At 51.8% G+C, this 20,221-nt stretch overlaps 1 protein-coding gene across 2 annotated transcripts in view; it reads right to left on the bottom strand.

The window, feature by feature from the left end:
* Positions 1 to 1,407: 1,407 nt before the first annotated feature.
* The window catches only part of TGM2 (transglutaminase 2), a 31,966-nt gene continuing 13,152 nt past the window's right edge, over positions 1,408 to 20,221 (bottom strand). Inside the window, exons 5-13 of one of the 2 annotated variants that reach the window (XM_017652786.3) lie at positions 18,724 to 18,852; positions 17,471 to 17,648; positions 13,734 to 13,869; positions 12,938 to 13,041; positions 11,189 to 11,431; positions 9,375 to 9,647; positions 5,017 to 5,177; positions 3,874 to 4,010; positions 1,408 to 3,214 (exon numbers count right to left, since the gene is read on the bottom strand). In XM_017652786.3, coding sequence (XP_017508275.2) covers positions 3,064 to 3,214; positions 3,874 to 4,010; positions 5,017 to 5,177; positions 9,375 to 9,647; positions 11,189 to 11,431; positions 12,938 to 13,041; positions 13,734 to 13,869; positions 17,471 to 17,648; positions 18,724 to 18,852 — 1,512 coding nt within the window. In that variant the 3' untranslated portion in view covers positions 1,408 to 3,063. Of the gene's footprint in view, positions 3,215 to 3,873; positions 4,011 to 5,016; positions 5,178 to 6,633; positions 6,803 to 9,374; positions 9,648 to 11,188; positions 11,432 to 12,937; positions 13,042 to 13,733; positions 13,870 to 17,470; positions 17,649 to 18,723; positions 18,853 to 20,221 lie in introns of those variants that run through there. The other variant, XM_037012761.2, reaches the window with a different exon arrangement.

The raw sequence follows: 20,221 nt of genomic DNA, 5'->3' as shown, positions 1-20,221 counted from the left end.
ATGCCGGTAAGGGTGTTCGTAGCAGAGGGAGAGGCCATAGGTATCAGCTATTCAGTTCCATTCCACCCCCTGCCCCATCCCCCCTTCTGCCTTGCTAGCTCTGTTTTCATGGGGCCAGAAGCCTGACAATATTTTCTAGAGCCCCTTGCCAACTGGCTTCTGGTCAGGATGTGCCAGTGGAGAGAAGGCAAGAGGATGAGAGAAGCCAGCGTGCCTCTGGCTCCCGCCGTGGACGGCTTCGGCAGTGTTCGTAGATTCTAGCAGCTCTGCTGGGTCCAGGGCTGCCGTGACAGTGCCCCCAGCAGCCAGGTGGCAAGTACTGGCTCGAGCGCCCCTGGCCTTCCTGAGAGGCAACTGCTTCCCGATTTCTGGTGTCATTCCTTCCCACCCTCTGTTCTTCCTGCCCTTTAGATGCCTTTGGAATCAATTTCCTTTAGAACTCCCTCTCTGCCTGGAACAGCTGAGTGGTTTCTGTTTTCCAGCTGGTCACTAATTGATAAACTGTTGAGGTCATCTAGGCTAGAACTGGTGTCGTTTTCAAGGAACAGAAGGACTCAGCACCCAGAAAATGTGCCGTCATGTTTTCATTTTGATTCACTTTTTAAGTGCATGTCAGGTGTTTCAACATGCATTCTCTGAGGGCAGAGATGGTCCTCCATCACCCATTCATGCAACAAACATGTATTAGTGTCTTGTCAGTGGGGAATGAGATGAATGACCAAGTCCCCATACTCCTGGGATCACACAGAAATAAAGTATATTGCCAAAACATATTTTACCTGTTTCTCTGCTACTGGAAAATTCCAATGACATTCATGGCTTATATCTCTGGCTCACATTATATTTCTGTTGGTCATATGGAAGCTGAGCTGAAATACACTGATTTAACCAATTCAGCATTTGTTAGTGTCTAAGAGATCCTTGATCCCTGCCTTTGAGGACTTCTGATAGGATGGGGAGGGGGACAGATTTACCAAAATTCATGGTGATAAATGCATAAGCTGGTCCATGTTCCAGGGCTCTGGGAGCCTGAGAAGAAATCTGGGAAGGCTTCACAAAGAGGTGATTTTAGTGTTAAGCACTATAGGATCAGTAGGAGTTTGCAAGATGGATAAGAAAGAGGAAGGGTACTTCAGGCTCAGGGGAAAAACACATGCGAACACTAAGACATTGATGAGTGTACAGGGTATCTGGAGGGACTTGGGAAGTTCACTGTGGCCCAAGCATGATTTGTTCAAAGAAAAGGCTAGAGATGGAGGTAGTCTGTGTAGAGCCTTGAATGCCAGTCAGGTTTAGACTTGTTGGGGAACTGGGACTGGTGAAATCTCTTAGGCAGCAGGTGGCTGGTCCTGATGTGAGTTCATCCATCTACCCTCCTCAAAAGCATAAAAAGGACCAGCTCAGACATTGTTTGAATGTGAAAAATAAACCCTTTTATTTCAGTGCTCACTCCCCGTGGCTCAAAAGCACATCTAATGCCTGCTTGGAACCCAAAAGCGTTTATAAAACCATGAAGAAACAGTGATATTTTTGGGAATATATACATGTCGGCTCATTGTGTGGTTCGTTCCTGGGAAGTGCAGAAAGTTCTGAGTGCACCAGTGTGATACTCCAAGTCCTTCTCTGGGATTCAGGGGCCCTGGGAGGCTGTGACCCAACCCCAGATAGAGAATTCTACCACCTTCCCTCTTCTAGCCAGAGGGGGCCCAGCCGTGTGCAGAGAGGAGGGATACAGTCAGAGATGACAACTCAGGGGTGAGGGCTGTGTTCTAGGGCCCCGACCCTGCAAAGATGGAGTGCCTGAGGTGCCGACCTTGTTGGCTAGTGGCCAGTGCAGTTAGCTGAGGCTTGTGTGAAGTCTAGGCAGTGTGGCAGGCAGGCTCATAGGTGGGACAGGGGCCCTGGGGCTCTTTTCCCCTAGAACCGGGGTCAGAAGGAAGGTGCTTTGGCACAGGTGGGGAACCTGGACAGGGCTGAGGCTGGGGGGTGGCCATGGTCATAGGTCAGGCTCAGAAACATCCTGGGCCTGTGGTCTAAGGAGCCAGGGAGTAGGACTCACTGTCATTTGCCAGGCCAGGTCATGTAAGGCATCAGAACTACAGAATTGAGAGGCCTTAGAGATGAGCTGGTTCAACCACTCCTATGACCAGTGAGGATGCTGAACCCAGAGAGGAGAAGACAGTGGCTGGCTGGACTCGAACCCAGGGCTGTGACCACTCCACTGCCTTTCCCACTTCCCTGCCCCAACTGGGTCTTTTTGTTCAGGTCCCAAATGGCCTCTTTTGACATCTTCAGGTCAGGGATGATGTCATGAACAGGCACTGGACTCGGAGTCAGATGGCCTGGGCTCTGTTCCCGAGCCCTCACATCACCTAGCCTTGCAAATGTTCTCGAGCCCACGCCTTCTCTGAGCCTGCCGAAGTGAGGGGGCAGATCCCACTCTGCAGCTTCCGTGGCAATTAAATGTGCTGGTGGCCATATGAGCGCCAGGAAGCACCTGGCACTTAGTAGGTGCTTCACAGTGGTAGGCGGGTGGGGGCTCTTGGGCCAGGGCTGCCGGGACGTGGGGACCCTGGGTCTGGCTGTCCCTGGCCCCTCGCCAGCTGCACCTGCCCCGGCTCTCCCGAGGGCCCCTGGGGAAGAGGCACAGGACATGCTAGGGAGCTGAGCTCCTTGACCCAGCCAGTGAGCACACTGTCTCTTTTTCACCTGCTCCAAGGAGCTCTGGAGTAGGTTAAACAATTTGGCAGGTGGGTAGTGACTTTCCAAATGGCATCTGGGATGCAAAGGGAGGTGGGAGTCCCTCCTGCCCTGCCCCAGGCCCAGTCAGCCAAGGTCAGTGGAGGTACAGAACATTCCTCACAGGTAAGGGGATGAGGAAACAGGCTCTTGGGGACAGGATGGGCCAGAAGTACATTCCATTCCAAAGAGTAACCAGAGGCAGCCCACCCTGCCCTGGGTCAGGGGCCCAAGAAGGGACAACTCTGCTTGTTAGCATGGTATAACGATTAGGATCTATCTAGGGGCCTCGGCTGGCCGAGGTGGGGCTGGCACAGGGGCCCCTTAGGAAGGGCCAATGATGACGTTCCTGAAGCCCTTCACAGCCTTCAGCTTGTCGCTCTCAAAGTTCACCACCAGCTTGTGGCGGCCCACGTGGAGGGGCAGCAGGTCCACCCTCACCTTGACTTCCTCTCCTGCCTCCACGGGGTCTGGGCTGTAGGGAGAGAGGAGGAGGGTGAGGACAGGGGTGCAGGCCTGGTCCCTCATAACAGGGTCAGGCCAGGATGTCTCAGGACTTCTGAGACCTGAGCACAGGGCCCCCTCACTGCTCTCTGAGGGCCTGGGCAGTCTGCCCAACTATGAGGAGAGGGACCTGTGTGTGTGTGTGTGTGTGTGTGTGTGCGTGTGCGCGCGCGCACTAGGTATGGAAGGGGTAGTGTGCTTGGGGGTAAGAGTGGGTGTGCTCAGGGGACCATGTGTGAAAATACATCCTGCTATACGTACATGATTTGTGTTCTTTCTGTATATAAGTTACATAACAATAAAAAAGCAAAAAGTAAGTGTGTATGCTCATGTGCATAAATAAGTATCTGAGGATACACCTACATGGGTATGGGTGCAGACATTCAGGATGTGGGCGCTTAGTGATTGAATGTGTAACTGTATAGGTTTGTGAAGACACGTGCATGGAGTACAGCTAATGTTCTCTGGGTGTTCAGGGTGGGGACCCTGCCCCAAGCGTGTTTGGGAATGGATACGTCGGTACTTGGGGCAGGTGCGTGGGCATGGGTTATGGGCCAGGGTTTGGTGCCTGTCTCCATTAGCAACTGCCCTCTGCTCCCAGGCTCCCCCACTGGAGTGACCGACACTTACATCTCCACGACCTTCTGCTCCTTGGTCAGGCCGGCCCCCTCCACAGTGAAGGCACAGCCTGTCAGGGGCAGGGAGAGTGGGTTCCGCAGGGACACCTCGGTCTTCAGCTTGCGATTCTGCTTGGGCTCTCCCAGGATCTGGAAGAGGGCCCGGGGCAGATGTGAGGGGCTGCGTGAGGGACAGGGTAGGCAGTGGCCCGCTGGGCCATCTCTGTATTTGCTGCAGTTCAGCCCAGTTGTTTGCCTGGTCTGCCACTATTATTCCCTGCCTCTGTGCCTCAGTTTCCTCATCTGGAAACACGGATGATGCTACCTGCCTGGGTCTGTTACGTGGAGCTGCAGTGAGGCTCTGCATGACCCAGGGGATGAATAAAGTGCCTCCCTTGTTCTAGGGTCTGGAGTGGAAAGATCACAGGCTTTGGACCTTCTTCCTGACTGTGACCCTGGGAAAGTTACTACCTTCTCTGATCCTTGGTTTCTTCGTAGGAGAGAAATGCCTGACCGCAGGGTTCTCATGAGGATTCGCTGAGCTAATGTGTGCAAGCTCCTAGCCAAGTGTCTGGCACTCAGTGCTCACTCCCCCTCCTTCTACTCTTTACCATTCATTTGTAACTGCTAAATTCGGGGCCCTGGGGCCTTGGCTCCTCCTGTGATGATGACGATGGTGGTGAGAGAACAGCTTTCACTGAGCCCTTATAATGCCCTGGATGTGGTTCTGTATGCTCCCAATGGATGCGTATTTAATTCTTCCAACATTCCTAGAGTATCAACCTCATTTTACAGATGAATAAACTGGGCACATGCCCCGGGCCACCCAGGCACAAACTCAGACAGACTCCAGAGTCTGTGCCTTAACCAGGCTCCCAGACCTGGGGATCTAGCCTTGGGAGTTTAGCTTCTAAGGGTCCATGACTCTGAGATCCCTAAATCCCATGACCCCACCACTCTGGGATTCTAGGATTCATTCCTAGAGGCTCCAAGTCCCAAATTCTTTTGGCTTCGCAATGCTTCTATTTGATGAAGCTAGGATTTGAGGAACCCTGAGGGTCAAATATTTTGAGGATGCAGGGTGCAGGCGTGTGCATGTGCGGGGCCTGTCCTGGGACCCGGCCCTGCCCCCACACCCTGCCCAGACCCCTCTTACCCGGATCTTGATTTCTGGATTCTCCAGATAAATGTCCCTCTCAGCCAGCACGTAGCTGTTGGCAGCGGGCTCCATGAGGAGGCCCTGCACCTTGATGAGATTCGACTCTGTCAGGCAGTCACAGTACTTCTGATAAAGGATTCGGAGGGGAATGCTCTTCTCTGCAGGGGTGTGGAGGGGAGAGCACTCATGAGAGCTGAATCACGGCTCCACCTCTTCTGTGGCATCTCCACGAGACACAGAGCAGAGCAGGTGAGCAGACGGGCAGATCCCAGGCTTCCCCCCGACCCTGCCCTGGCCCCACTGTTCCCATGAGGGGCCGGGGAGGGTGGCAGAACAGCTGGTAGGGGAAGCCCTGGAGCTCTGCCGGGCCTGGGTTCTAATTCTGCCTCTGCCCTTTGCTAACTGGTGATGCTGGGCAAATCACTCCACCTCTCAGGACCTCGATTTCTCCCCAGGCCAGTGGGATTGCACCCATTTTACAGATAAAGACACACTTCTGCCAGGAAGGGCTCAGATTGGGAGACCTGGTCCTGCTTGGCTACTGGGTGACTGGCTGTGTGAGCCTTGAAAGATGACCTTCCCTCTTTGTTTCTGTTTCCTCTCTGCACCTGCTAAACAGAGCTAAGCACCTGCTAATCTAGCAGTGCTGGACAGAGCTAAGACCAGAGGTCATTTTAGAGTAAAAGCCACACAGTAAAGAGGAGGTGAGAAAGAAGCCAGCAGGGGCAACCCCTCCCAAGTACAGAGAATTGAAGTGTGGTTTTTAGCCTCATTTTGTGACAAGAACACTGAGGCATGAGGGCACTGGGGGTCCGCTTGTAAAAGGCTGGAAGAAACAATGGAAAGAGCAGAGCTCCAGGACCCAGAGATGTGCTCTAGGCCCTGCTGGTCCACCTGGGCACAGAGAGCCTTGGGCAAATCCCTTCAGCTCCTCGGGCTCCCCTGTCAAACGAGAGCCCAGCCAGCCTCTCCTCGCCCTTCCGGTGCCACAGTGGGAGACACTGCTGTCTCTCTGCCACCCGTCCCCTCCCTCCACCCCCTTGACCAGCATTGCCCAAATCCCAGCCATTCTCATGATCTTTCACACATCTGAGTATATCATTATTTTTCTTTCAGTTCATGTTATATTTTTTAATTTTTTTGCTTAGGGAAACTTCATCATTATTTGCAGCAAACTAATCTCATTTACCCTAAATAGAAGGTAACTGACAAAAATAAACACAAGCAAACAGAGTCCTGCTTATTCAGTGCCAGTTAATCTTGTCTGCTGAGGCTCTGAGTCTGAGACCCCAAGAGGTTAGTAAGGCTGAGGGCTGCTGAGACCAGTCAGCATGCAGAGACAGTCCGCTTGAGGCCACAGGAAAGACCTGAGAGACAGTCACTTTCTCCCACATTATTCAAGGTCTTGGCCCCGGCCGTGCACCCTGGTGGTCCACGTCCCACTCTTTGGAAAGCGCTGCGCTAGCATGCCCACCCCTCGAGCCATCCTTCCCAGGGTGGATCTGCCCCAACCACTGATCAGATGACGTGAGAGGAAGAAAACCAAACCTTCTGCCAAAAGAGACACAGAGTGAAAATTCCTGGGGCAGGACCTGGTGGAACGGAGCGGAAACTCTGACCCACTACACAGGAAAGAAGGAAAACATTGTCCTCCAGGAGCTCGGAGGACGTGGTCCCAGCTGTTGACTTTTCCAGGAGGCTGAAGCCAGGGTGGAGCTGGACCTTTTGAGAACTGCTGTTCACGGGCCAAGGACCCCAGCCTTGGCTTTGGGCCAGAAGCTGGCTGAGAGAAGGAAACGTGTGCAGTCAGTCTTAGTCATTTCGGAGATCATTTGCCCTGTTCTGGAAAGTGACCTGGGCATGATCACCAAGACCACACTGGCTGAATTCCCAGTGACCCACCTGGAGGAGTGAGGGAGGAGACCAAAAGGGTGCGGGCAGGAAGGGAAGGGAGAGGAGCAGCTGAGCGAGGAGGCAGGGGTGGGGGCAACAGGACTGTGTTCCCTTGTCCTAGGCCTGGCTTCCTGTCTATCAGCATGTGGAAATGCCCCAGATCTTATCATCACAGGGTGACCTGGACCAGTCCCGGCTTGCAGCCTGAGGGCAAAACATGGGACCTGTGCCCTCCTCTGCCCTCTTCCTGCAGGCTGTGCCCCTCACGTGTCTCTGCAGCAGGAGGGACCCCTCTTGTTCTGAACACGTCCCAGGAGGATGAGCACCATTGACAGTCTTGGCTGAAGCCTCAGCAGAACAATGCTCCAAGGGACCCCATGACATCTGGGAGGCAAACGGTGACTCAACAGGGAGAAGTTATTCTGACATCACTGGCCCTGACGAGTTCACCTCATGTAACACATTCCAGGAAAGTCATTTCCTCCCTTTGAAGCAGTTCTGAGCACAAAAATGAACTGACTAGTGTGTGTTTACCCAAAGGGGCTGGCAGGCCTCTTTAGAGATGACTCAGCCTTTGTTCAGTGGCCCGGAATTGGAAGAATAGAACTTGGGTGTTCTGACCACCTCTCACACCTGTAGGGATGGTGCCCTGCCCCTGATACCTGGGACCACTGTCTGGCACAGGAGGTGCCCTGGGGCGTCTCAGCTTCGCAACACCTGTTTCCACTTCTGCTCAGTGGGAAGAGAAGCCCACCACATCCAGGCATTTTATACTTTCCCGCTATTGCCTGAGCACACATCTCCTTCAGTCCTCACAGCAGCCCCCCAGGTACTATTTAAAGCATGAGTGTGATTTGAAGCTCAGGGATCATGTGTTCCCTGCCCAAGATTGTACATTTAGAAGATGGTAGAGGCCAGATTCAAAGCCAGGTCTGGCTGGCCTCAGAACACATCTTTTAGCAGGGTAAACATGGGGACCCCAGCCCCAGTGCCTGGGGGCTCTACCCTGAGGGCTTCCCGTCTGCCTGGGGACCCTGACGGGGGCTCTGTTCTGAGAATGTGGCTCTAGGAGTGCACATGGTGGGTCCGAGGTAGAAAGAGTGGGGGTGGCACTGAACACCACAGGCCTCGGCTCAAAACACAGACAGGCTTTCTTAGAAACTGGAGGCCTGCACCCTGCATGCTGACCCATGGAGGCCAAGGGTGGAGGCAGAGGTAATAGAGGAGAGGAAACATTACAGGTTTGACAAAACCAAAGACAGGGGAAGGGGAGGGACTGTAAACACAGAGGACTCCGCGCCCTGGGCCTCACCACCATCCCTGTGTCTTAGCATGGTGGCTGCTATATGCACATCCTCTTCCCCACCAGACCTGGTTGGCTCATGACTCCCATGGGCCTGATGGGGACATGGTTCAGGAAGGTGGCCATTTATCCACGTGACAGAATGAGCAGGATGCTCCTCTCTGAGGCCTCAGGGATGACGGATGTTCTACGCAATCACTCTTAGGCGATGGTCAGTGTCTTACACGGCTCTTGGGTCCTCTCCCCACTCCCAGACCCCCTGCCCTTCTGCCTACAGTCTCCAAATGCAGAAATCAGGCTTGCACTACTGGGGTGCAGGAGACTGGGCTCTGTGCTGCCTCCTAGGTGACCCTGGTGGCTACAACCCCTCTCAGGGCCTCAGGCTTATTTTTAGGAAGGTGCATGTGGCTGGAGAAAATGCAGAACTAAAGTTTTAATTTCAGTTAATTTAGGTAACTTAATATCACATAAATAAGGTACCCAGATGTGGTGACAAAGCCAGGGAGCAGAGACAGCTCGACTGACAATTATTTTACCCCAGAGCAGGGATAGAGGCCAGTCTCACAGGATGGCCAGGCCAGGCACGGGGGCTACTCGAAAGCAGAAGATCATGCCTGGGAGGAAAACACTTCTTCCCACAGGGGACTGGACTCCTGTTCTCCTCTTGCTGTTAGAGCCACAGTTTCTGGCCATCTGCGGCTGGTTATCTTTAAATTAAGTGAATGTAAAACTTTAGCTCTGCATTTGCACTAAATACATTTCAAGTGCTCAATAGCCACAAGGAGTGTCCAAGGGCCACTGCACAGGACAGCGCAGGCAGAAAACATCTCTGCCATCACAGGAAGTTCTGTGGGCAGTCCCTCTTCTAGAACTGCAATCCTGTCACTTCCTAACTGTGTGGTCTTGGGAAAATTACTTAACCTCTCTGTGCTCGGCCTCCTTATCTGGAAAATGGAAGTAATAAAAGAACCCATCAATCCCTGTTTTTGTCATAAGAATTAAATGGGTTGCTATTTATGAAGCGCTTAGGACAGGTCCTGCCCCAGAGTCGGTGCAATGTATGTGTCTGTGAGGTAAGGTACATGGGCTAAGTGCTCAGGGCACCACTGAACACGTCATCAGGCGGTGGTCCAGCTGCTCCAGGAACACCCAGCCTTACCAGAGAAGGGCTCCAGGGAAACGTTGAGCAGGTCCTTGGTGCCACACTCAGGCCCCAGGATCCCATTGTAGCTGACCGTGCGGGCACAGAGCATGAGGCGGCAGGCATGTATCTCGGCCGTGTTGTTGGTGATGTAGGCAAAGACGTCAAAGTCACTGCCCATGTTCATGCTCTGGCCTACTCGAATTCGCATGGCCACCCCTGCCTCCTCTTTATCAACCAGCTTGTTCAGGTGGTTGGCCCTCGTGAAGGCTTCCCTCTCCTCCAGGGAACCTGTGTGGGTAGGGAAGAGAGCTTCATTACGGCTGGAATAGGGATCAGTGAGAAGGAGGCTGGAGCAGGCTTCTTCTGATGATCCCCAAAGGAGCCCCTTCTCTACATTTCTGTGCTAGGAGGAGGAAAGAATATTTCATTTACGCTTCATAAGCAAACTCCTATACATCCCTCAAGACCCAGCCTCAAATGACCCTTCCTCCAGGAAGCCTACTCTGACCAGGATGAATGAGTGACAATGTTTTCTGGAGTTTCACAGCTGCCTACTGCCTATCATGGCTTTTTTAGCCAACCAAGTTGTTTTCTGTTTATGTACTTACCCTCTTGAGCTGCTCAAGGACTAAGACAGTCTGACTTACCTTTGTGTCATACCCCATGTTTACCACAGTGCTTGGGTGCAGAGTAAGCACTAATAAAATGCAAACTTTGTCATCTCCAAGTATTTGCACAGGGATTACGCACCTGGAATCCTTTCCCTCCCTTTCCCTACCTGTGGAACTCTCCAGCAGGAATGATTGTTCCTTCCTTTATGTTCCATCTTCCTCTCTCCTATTCTCCTTCTCTTCTTTTCCCCAGTGTTGTCAGGTACATATCTAGTTTTTCTATTAAAACGTCAGCTCTAGACCTTTCAGAGGCCAGGGAAACCATCTTTTTCTTGTTTATTCCTTCCAGCTAGAGCATGGCCACTTAATACCCAAGCCCCCCACAGCCCTGGAAAGTCAGTGAGGGCAGGGATTGTGGTTTCTTCAGTCACCTCTGTGAGCCCTGCTGTGCCTGGTGCACAGTAGATGCTTAGAAAATATCTATTATATTGACTTGGTGGCTGGATGTGCTCAAATCCAGGTTTACAAATAAGCTGCAGCTGTTTTTCTCCCTAGTGATTCAGCATTAGTAGCAGAAAAAAGCCTCGTCTTTGTGTCTGATTGGACCCATCTTATTATCTTTACATTCTCTTATCCATTTCTCTTTAATTTAACCATTCCCCATCCATCTTCATGCTCACTTCCCAGCCATACATGAGACACTGCAACAATAAACACTACAGAGTTCCAGGGACCTCTCCTCTGTGGCCCCTCTGGACTTTTAAGCCTCTCTAGTACAAGTGTTGCAATTTTTTAAAAATGTGGAATTGCCCACTTACAGTAGGTCCTACTACTGATAAATATTGTTAATAAACATGAATGTCATTAATTTTTCTAAGATGCACGCTTCTCCTATACACCTGTCTTTCCCCGTCAGTTTTACGGAATCAAACAAACCCAAAAGTAAGACTTAAAAACTAACAGGAATCCTTTGTGGAATACAGAATTCTTTTTCTAAATGAATAATCCTCTTCCTCCGTCCCCATGCCCACCCCCACCTAGGATATTGGTAAGTTTGCTCTTGTTTCTAAGGGATTTCTTAAAAGGAAGAGCAACCTGCACGTCATTGCTGTATATGGGCTGCCAAATAAAATACACACATACAAGCCTGCTGGGCTGGTTAAACAGGCTGTTTATTTGCAAGGCTGTGCTGAAGGCTCTGGCGAGCAGGGTACCTACCCTCTGGGTACTTGTAGGTGTGGGTGATGTCCTCCCGCTCATCGCGGCCCACGCTCTTAGTGCTAATCTTCAGTCCCACCACCAGTGATTGGTTGTCAAACTTGTGCATGGACCCGTCTTCCTGCTGCATCCAGTTCACCACGTCGGCATTGACCTCAGCAAAGACGAAAGGTGCATCGTACTTGGTGCTCAAGTCGCCCTCCTTGATGGCACGAACTGGAACCGGGCCACAGCAGTATGTCCCTGGTTGGGGGTAGAAGGAGGAGGGAGAGACAAGCCTGGGCTGAGGGGATGGTGGTACTGTCTAAAATCTTCCACAATTCCACTGCACATAGCAAAAAAATTTCAAGACCATGAAGCCCTTTGACTCAGGGACTCATTTTCTAGGAGGGCAGCAGAGGGTAAGAATCAGGAATGGAGATTCTGGAGCCCAGCTTTTAGGGTTCAAATCTCAGCTCGCCCTCTTGTTAGCTGTGTACCCTTGAGAAAGTTACCTAACTTTCCTAAGCCTTGGTTTCATGGGGTGGGAGGACAAGGCACATTTATACCTACCTGAAGAGGCTTTGAATATGCAAACTGCTGTGTAAGTATTCAATAAATAAAAAGGAAGCATAACCTAAGACATCTGCAGGAAATGAAGGAGCCAGCAGCAGGCTGTGTTTTAGAAGGCAGTGCATCTGTCTCGATTCCTGCCCGTGCGGAGAGCCGTGGCCAGTGCTGGACACAGACTGGACTCAGAGTGCATGTTGACTGGAGGAATGTGAGTGCCGCATGTTTATCTCAGTGTTGTTTACAACTGCCTCGAACTGGCCCAAATTTAAATATTGAGAAATACTATAGAACGTCCATTTGATGGAACACAATGGTCGTTAAAATTCAAATCACTGAAAACTGTCTGATAGAGAAGTGCTAATAACGTATGGAGATAGGACAGAGCCAGGATCAAAGGCTACAGGCTACCAGCGTTACTAATCTGAAGACTAAACAATAGGCTAGAGTTCAGGGGCCCTAAACTTTGATAGCACTTTCTTTGACTGTGAAAGCAGACAATAGACAGTAGGTGCACTTAGGACTTGTGACTCACAAGGAGCACAGATACTTTTATATCGCTTGTACTTGTCACAGATAACTGGGAATGTCTTTTACGTTCTCTACCACCTAATTGTGGAACTTTACTAGTAGATATTCTTATATAAAACATGTATTATTATATCATGTTTATTTATTTTTTATTTCAATAACTACATTTTAATGTAATTGGTTTTCTTTGCTACCCTAGGTACTACATCAATGCATTCAAACATATTCTGAGAACGGATCCATTTGCTTCACCGAATTTTGCATTGGTGTTCTCTCTCTCTCTCTCTCTCTCTCTCTCTCTCTCTCACCTGCACCCACTGCCCCCCACCTCCCTCAAATATGTAATTGGAAATTACTGAACGCTGTGTGTGAATGTTAATGATGCTTCTTTTAGGGGAAAGGACAAAGATGCCATTTAATTTTTTTCTTTGTGCTTCTCCATCTTTTCTGTTTTCCCTAGTGTGCAAATTACTTTCCAAATTATAAGAGAAGCATATTATAAAATACCATTGAGGTCCCCCAGCACTCACGTGGACCACTCAGTGGTCTCTGGAGCCTGCCAGGTGAGGGTTAGAATCCCAGCCCTGCCACTCTCCAGCTGGGGGACTCCAGGAGGTCCTCTTCAAGCCTCTGGTTCCTCATCTAGGTAACGGGGCCACGTCTACTTACCTTCGCTCTTCTCCTGGGGTGTTGGATCGAGGGCCTGCCACCCCTCGTACCCCGGCTGCAGGTCCGGCCTGGTCATCCACGACTCCACCCAGCAGTGGAAGTTCCTGTTGGGGAATGAAGCAGAGCGTTGGCCTCCCATTCAGACCTGCACTGCCACGTGCCCCCAGCAGTTCACACATGCTCACCTGGTCTTGAGCTGAGCCCAGTGTGACCCCCATGCTCCTCTTTGCTCTTGCTCCTACAGGCCTAGCTAGGTGCCCACTCCTACACGGGGAGTCATTCTCAGTGGCCTCCCCCACACCTCCTCCCTTTTTAGGGACTCCTCAAGTCCAGCTGACGTGACCTCCTAATTTCTTGGCGGCTCTTTCTTTTCCAGCCCACGGGCTCTGCCCTGGATCAGGCCTCATCACCTCTGGCTGGAACCAACCCCCTGGCCCCTGGCGTTCAATCTGTCCCTACTGACCTCCTGCTACAAGGTCATTAGCATGTCCTTTCCCCAGTTTGCAGCCGTTGGTGACAGCCTGTCGCCTTCAGAATCATGCCCAGACCCCCTAACCAGGCATTCCAAAGTCCTGACAACATATGTTCCCTGCCGCCCTGCTGCCACTGTGCATGAACTCTCCCTCCTCGTGGCCTTTGCTCATGCTGCCCCTCCACCCGGAGAGTCCTCCCCAAGCCCTGTCTCCCTTTGACCAAATACCATTCAATTTTTAAAATCAATTCAAATTGATTCTGAGAGGTCTTTCCAGGGGACCATCCCCACTGGGCCCTGCCCCCCACCCTGGACCCCACTCACCAGATCATCTCACTCTTGTCACCCTGGATCTCCCCGTACTCATTGCGGAAGTACTCGATGAGCAGGTTGCTGTTCTGGTCGTGGGCCGAGTTATAGTTGGTCACAACTCGGGTGGGGATGCCGAGGCACCGCAGCACTGGGGGTGCAGGGTGCAGACACGATGCAGGGAGGGGTTAGTGGAAGGGCTGATGATCTAGGCACATCTGCCCTGCTTTGGGCCTCTGCGCACACTTCTGTGCTCCAGGGAGCACTGCACCCATTTGGTCCAGGTGGTGAGGGTGTATGCCATCCCCTTATCCAGATAATGGTACCCACCTCACTGGTTGCTCCTTGTCCACTCTGTCCCCCCAACGTCACAACTAACTTTAACATCTGACAACAAGTGCAAATCTGACATCAATACTCCTCTGCTTAACATTCAGTGACCTCCACCCAGGGCCCTTGGACCTACAGGGCCTGGCCTCAGATGACCCCCTGCACATATTGCTCCAGCCACGCTGACCTCCTTGCTGCTCCTCTAGCATTCCACACTCCCACCTGCCACAGGACATTGGCATATGCTGTCCCTTTGGCCCAGAAGGCCACCCTACCAGGTTTAGATTGCCCCATCATTTACATTCATAGCAAGACTTGGGATTCATCTTCAATGAACGGGCCTGCTCAGGATTCTCTAACTAGTCCTCTGAGGTCAGTGAGAGATGTCTTATTTTATATACCAGGCCTGGCACACACTATTTTGTCAAATGGGATGAAGGAGTGGGTGAAGTAGAGAGAGGAGGAGGAGGAAGGGGGAAGGGAAGTAGCAGAGCAGCAAGCAGCGGTGCAGGCAGAGGAAGGAAAAAGGTCAGGAGGCCTCCCATTCAAGCCCAGCTGCTTTGGGCTGTGTGACCTGGGGCCCCCTTCACCTCTCTAGGCCTTGTGTAACTGGGGTCACAGGGCAGATTCAGGGCCACCAGACAAGTCGGGACACCACTGTGGATGCGGAGGGCCCTGTCTCCCTACCAAAGCACATGTACAGAGAGCTTGCAGGCTCTGGGGTTGGCCCCGGGGTTGCAATGATAGGAGAAGAGGCAGGAGATCACCTGGCACCTGGAGGCCGCAGAGGAGGCACGGAAGCCCTTGGCAGGCACGCAAGCCTCACACAAGTGGAGGGGTGCTCCTGACAGGTGGAATTATGGTGCTTTTACACCCTCACTTTTTATGCACTTTCTGTATATTGTAAACGTAACATATTCTCAGAATAGAATAAAGTACATATCTAAAAAAAGCAAAGTAAAACCAAAAGCCCTGCTAATGCAACTTAACTTTTGTTTTACTCTAGTTTTCAGTGAGGATGAGTCTCTGAGACAGAGAAAGGGTGTGGGACAGGGATGGAACTTTTGCCCTCCTGCCACCAACTGGGGCAAGAGCTTCCCAGATTGCCCTGGATGCTGGCCAGCAGACTGCGGAGGAGGGAGGAAGGAGCGGCTATGCCCCTCCACCTCTTGCCTGGTTCCCTTGACCCGAGGCCTGGGCAGGGGCCAGACTCTCCACTGCTCTTAGAAAGGCTGGTGTCCCAACCCCCTCCGCCTTGCCCCGCTGTCATGTGACAGGCCTGAGTACAGACTTGAGGCTTGGAGAGGCCTGTCCCTGCTGCCCAAGGAGCAAGGTACCACTCCTGTCGCAGGGAGGGTGTCCCCGGGGAGGCTCAAGATCACAGGCCAAGGCCAGGAGGATGCCCCAGACCTGGGCAGCTCACCAGCTGTGTGACCTTGGGCAAACCACTCCCCTCTCTGAGCCTCATTTCCTCCTCTAAGAGGAGCTAATAATAGCAGCTTGTCGGGATGTTGTAATGATTCAGAGAGGTGATGGGGTTGGGTAGTTTTGTCTGCCCAGTGCCCAGGCTGGAACAGCAAAGCGTGTTACAGTGCCCATCACTACAAACATCTATCTGGTCTTTGTTGGCCGACTCTAGGACATTGAGAAAATGCTCCAGGATCTAGCTGAGGAATCCCAGATTTCCTGGAACCCCACAAACCCAAACCTCACTGGAACCAGAGACAGTGCTAAGTAACATCTCCCTAGGGTCCTGAGAGCGCTCTGTAAGTTCAGGCAGTCACCTAGTCTCCATTTTACAGGTGAGGAAACTGAAGCTTGGAGATACCACTTATCTTGCCCAAGTTCACCCAGGGGTGAGAGGCGGAGCTGGGATTCACACCAGGCAGTTCAGCTCCAGAGTCCCTGGTCCCACCATTTGGCTCCCCTGCAGAAATCCAGGGCCCAAGGCAGTCAGACGCCCCCCTCGGTAGACCAACCCTTCCCTGGCTCTGTTACACACCAGGCCTGGGAGAAGGCTGCCGGGCCTCCGAGGCAGCCCTGACCTTGGGGAGAGGACACTTGTGGGCAGGATCTATAGCAGACTCGTCAGGGGGTCACAGCAGGGTGAAGATGGTATCTATGGGTGAGGCTGGGGTCCCAGGCTGTGGATGGTGGGGGTTTTCCAGAAAACCCATGGGGTGCTCTGAGAAAGCATGTGTTAGGCCCCTCAAAAGGAAGGGCCTGGGATGGGGAGTTTCCACAAGAAAGGGGAATTCAGAGGCCACAGAGAGCAGGCAGTTAGGAACAGAGTGGGGGTGGGTGGGAGAGCAGAGACAGTTTAGCTGCCCGAGCCAAGCTGCCCCTACCCAGACTGCTAGTGTGGAGGGCAGCTCCAGGGCCGCCGGAGGACACTGCTCTGGGCCTGAGCACTGATCACAGAGTCAGAAAAGCTGGGAACCAGAGGTCAGCCTCTTAGATTTCTTGAACCTAATAATAATAATACTAAATAGTAATAATGATAATAATAAGCAGCAGTATTATATAGGTATTTGCTGTTATGCACCTGAAATCATTTTAAGCACTCACACACAATTTATTTAATCCTCAAAACCACCCCAGAATAAAGGCAGTAATATTATGCTCATTTACTTATATAATGGAACTGAGGGTCAAGGGACTTAGATGATTTTCCCAAGGACACACAGCTGGTAAGAAGCAGAGCTGGGATTTAAATTCAGGCCTTGACTCCAGACGTCATGTTCTTAACTGGTGTATGATACTAACCCATTCTCACAAGCATTATCATCAGCCCAGGAGCAACCTTTAGCTTTTCTGGGCTCAAATTTTCAAGATTTTTTTCAAGATTTATTTTACATTTTGGGTTTTAAATTGCTTTATATCTCCTCCTCTGCTTTTTAGAAAGGGCTTTATCTTTCTTGACATTGATGATATTATTATCAAGTTATTAATAGCTAATATATACTGAGAGCTAAGAACTGGGCCAAGTACTATGTGCTCTGCAGCTTTATGTCAATCCACCTTAGGAGGTAGGTCCTGCTGTCCCATTTAACAGATGAGGAAACTGAGTTTCAGAAAATCATTTGCTCAAGGTCACAGAGCAAGTGAGTATAACTGAGAATTTTTAATTTAGGTATGCCTGGCTCCAAAGTCCATATTCTCAACCCTGAGGGCATGCTGCCTCCCAAATGACATCTCTTGATCCTAACAACCACCTGAGGGGTAGACATTGGAAAAAAGACCAGAGAGGGGCAGCCATCAACTCCAGGCCACACAGTACACCAGTAGCACTAGAGGCAGAAGCAGGACCAGAACTGGGGTCCCCTGATTCCCACCCTGGTGCTCTCTGTGCCCCCAGCCCAGGGCTCACAGAGGCTGCGGGCAGGTACCAGGCTCTCCCCACATCCCAGTGTGCAGCTCACCTGTGCAGGCCACAGCGGCGAAGACCCAGCACTGGCCATACTTGACATTCTGGCAGCCGTGGTTCTTCCAGCGCCTCAGGATGTCCACACTGCCGATCCAGAACATGGGGCTGATGCCATCCCCATAGTTGTTGTCCCAGCGTCCCAGCAGCACACCCTGGTCATCATTGCAGTTGACCTGCAACAAGCAGGGCATCAGAGGGACAAGCCTGGGGGCAGGACGACAGCTGCACTATGGCAAACATGAGTTTGTTTGGCATGTGGTGAAAGGCAGGGAAGGGAGCTCTGGGAAGAGGGAACAATAGGTACAAAGACACCAAGGTGTGACAGTGTGTTGCACATGGTTGGGGCTGGAATATGGGGTGCAGAGAAAGGAGGGGCAGGCTGGAGCGGAGTCAAAGTCATGAAGGCGAAGCTGGGGATGTGAATTTGTACATGGGTGGCAGGGGAGTGGCACAGCACGATCCAAGGCTTATACAGACCCACTCTGGCCCTTGCCCAGACTGTGCCATCCCCCCAAAACTCCCATTACTTTGAGAATAAATTCCAGCTTCCTGACTGTGGCCTACAAAGCCTTTGTGCTCTGGCCCTTGCCCACCTCTGCAGCCTGCTTGCACCCCATGCCCCCTTGTTGACTCTGCTTGGGCCTCAGTGGCCTCACTTCTATTCCTCAAGTCTGCCAAATTGTTCCTCAAACCAAGCCCTCCTCAGGGCCTTTGCACAAGTGGTACCTTCTTCCTGGAATGCTCTCCTCCTAGTTGCTGTATCAGCTCAGGGATCATCACTAGGCAGTACCCCCAGCTGCTCACTGAAGTCAGGCCCTGCAATCAGACACTCACCCATGTGGGTTACTTTACATGTGTATCAGCATTTATGACTGTCCACTTGATATTTTAATGTCTGTCTCCTTCCTCCACCTACTAGAATGTAAGCTCTACGAAGTTAGAAACCACGTGTGTCTTATACCTGGCTGTCTCTCCAGCACCTAGGACATAGGTGGCGCTTGATAAATTTTTGCTGAATGAGTGTGCAAATGAATGAATGAACGAATTGTTCTGAGGACCCACTTGGCATTACACTCATTTGAATAAATCTTGTCTTTCTGAATATAACCTCTCTTAGCTGAAGCTTATCCATTCCCTGGGTGTCCCCACTGTGCCCAGTGCAGAGCATGGCCTCGTCATCACAGGGAGGGAGGAGCTCCTGGGGCCCGTCGTGGGACCCTGTGCCCTGGTGAGCCCAGCCACACTCACCATCCTGCTCACCACCCGGCCCACGTAGACAGGACTGCTGCGGCGGGAGCAGTCCTGGCCAGCATCCCGCAGGAACTTGGGGTTGACGTCCAGGAGCATCAGGCAGATGTCCAGGATCCCATCTTCAAACTGTATCAGAGGAAACACAAGAGGGAGAGGGAGGTGAGAACGTCACCTCCCCTGGGAAGCCCGCCTTGAGGCCCAGCAGCTGTAGGTCCTCTCTGTTCTATCCTACCCACTATGAAGGCTTGAGCTGAGATAGCTGTATCTCTGTCATCCCAGCTTTGTCTGGCCCAGGAGGGGGTGGGGTGGGATAATGACTGAGTTTGTGAGAAATGGAAGGGGGTGTGCCTGCTTCCAGGGCCTGGCTGGGGGGGTCCTAGGAATGTGGAATAAAGCCCACAGTGTCCCTGAGGCTTCCCTCCCCTCAGAGCCACCTCAGGCCCTGCCACTGCCCCTTTCTCATCTGTGCTCTGCCAAATCTCCCTCTTCCCCTAAAGCCTGACTCACCCTGAAGAACTGGTGAGAGTCCCCTCCTCCCCCTGCACCCACCCCACACACTGCTCTGATCGGAGCTGGGGTTGATTGTAGATATAACCTAATCTCCTGATTCCTCCATTCCTCTGTTTCCACTGTGCCCAAGGTTAATCTAGATTCCCCACTCTACCTGCAGGGTCCTTCATATTCCTTGCCCCACCCCTCTGACCTCATCTCTTACCAATCTGCCCCAGGCTCACTGCCTCCTGGCCTTTGCCTTTGTGATTTCCTTTGCTTGGAATGCTCTCACTGCCATTCTCTGCATGGCTCACACCTTCTCATCCTTGCAACTCAAATGTTATTATCAAAAGTAGGGCTCCCCTCCTTGCCACTTATCTGACCTGTTCAAGGGCTCTTGCATGCACCCCCTTGTTCCCCACCTCTGTGGTGTTGTCCCAAAGCAGGCCTCCTCACATGTTTCCCTCCATGCTACAGAGCAGCCCTCCATGGTTTCAACCCTTTGGTAGCTCCCTATTGCCATCAGCCTATCATTCACAACCTATCATTCACTGCTCATCTCTCCCACTTCATCTGTTGGGGCTCCTTTATACATCAAGTGCCCCCCAAGCTACAGAATTCTTCTTAGGATAAACTTGCCCACTCCTGAGCTTTTGTTCATGCAATTCCCTGTCCCTGCTGGACTATACTTCCATCTCCTTCAAAGCCCAGCTCAAAGCTGCCTGTTTCAGGAACTGTCCTGATTCCCATGCATAGCTATTCCCTTCCTTCCTCGAGGTCTTATCCTGGATTGTAATGACATCCTGGATTGTAAGGGCTGCCCCACAGCCCAGCACAAACATGAATACAGGACAGGAACTCAGGAAATGAAAGGAAGGATTTGGCTTTGTTTTGTGTCTCAGGGGAGAAGACAGAGCCCTGGAAATAAGAGCCAGCTGATTTTTTAAAATGTATTTATATGTCCTGGTCACACTGCCATTTCATTTACATCCCACAGCAGGCT

This window comes from Manis javanica, chromosome 5 (assembly GCF_040802235.1).
Source record: "Manis javanica isolate MJ-LG chromosome 5, MJ_LKY, whole genome shotgun sequence".
NCBI lineage: Eukaryota > Metazoa > Chordata > Mammalia > Pholidota > Manidae > Manis > Manis javanica.
Note: the sequence above shows the minus strand (reverse complement) of the source record. Positions and strands in the feature narration are given on the sequence as shown.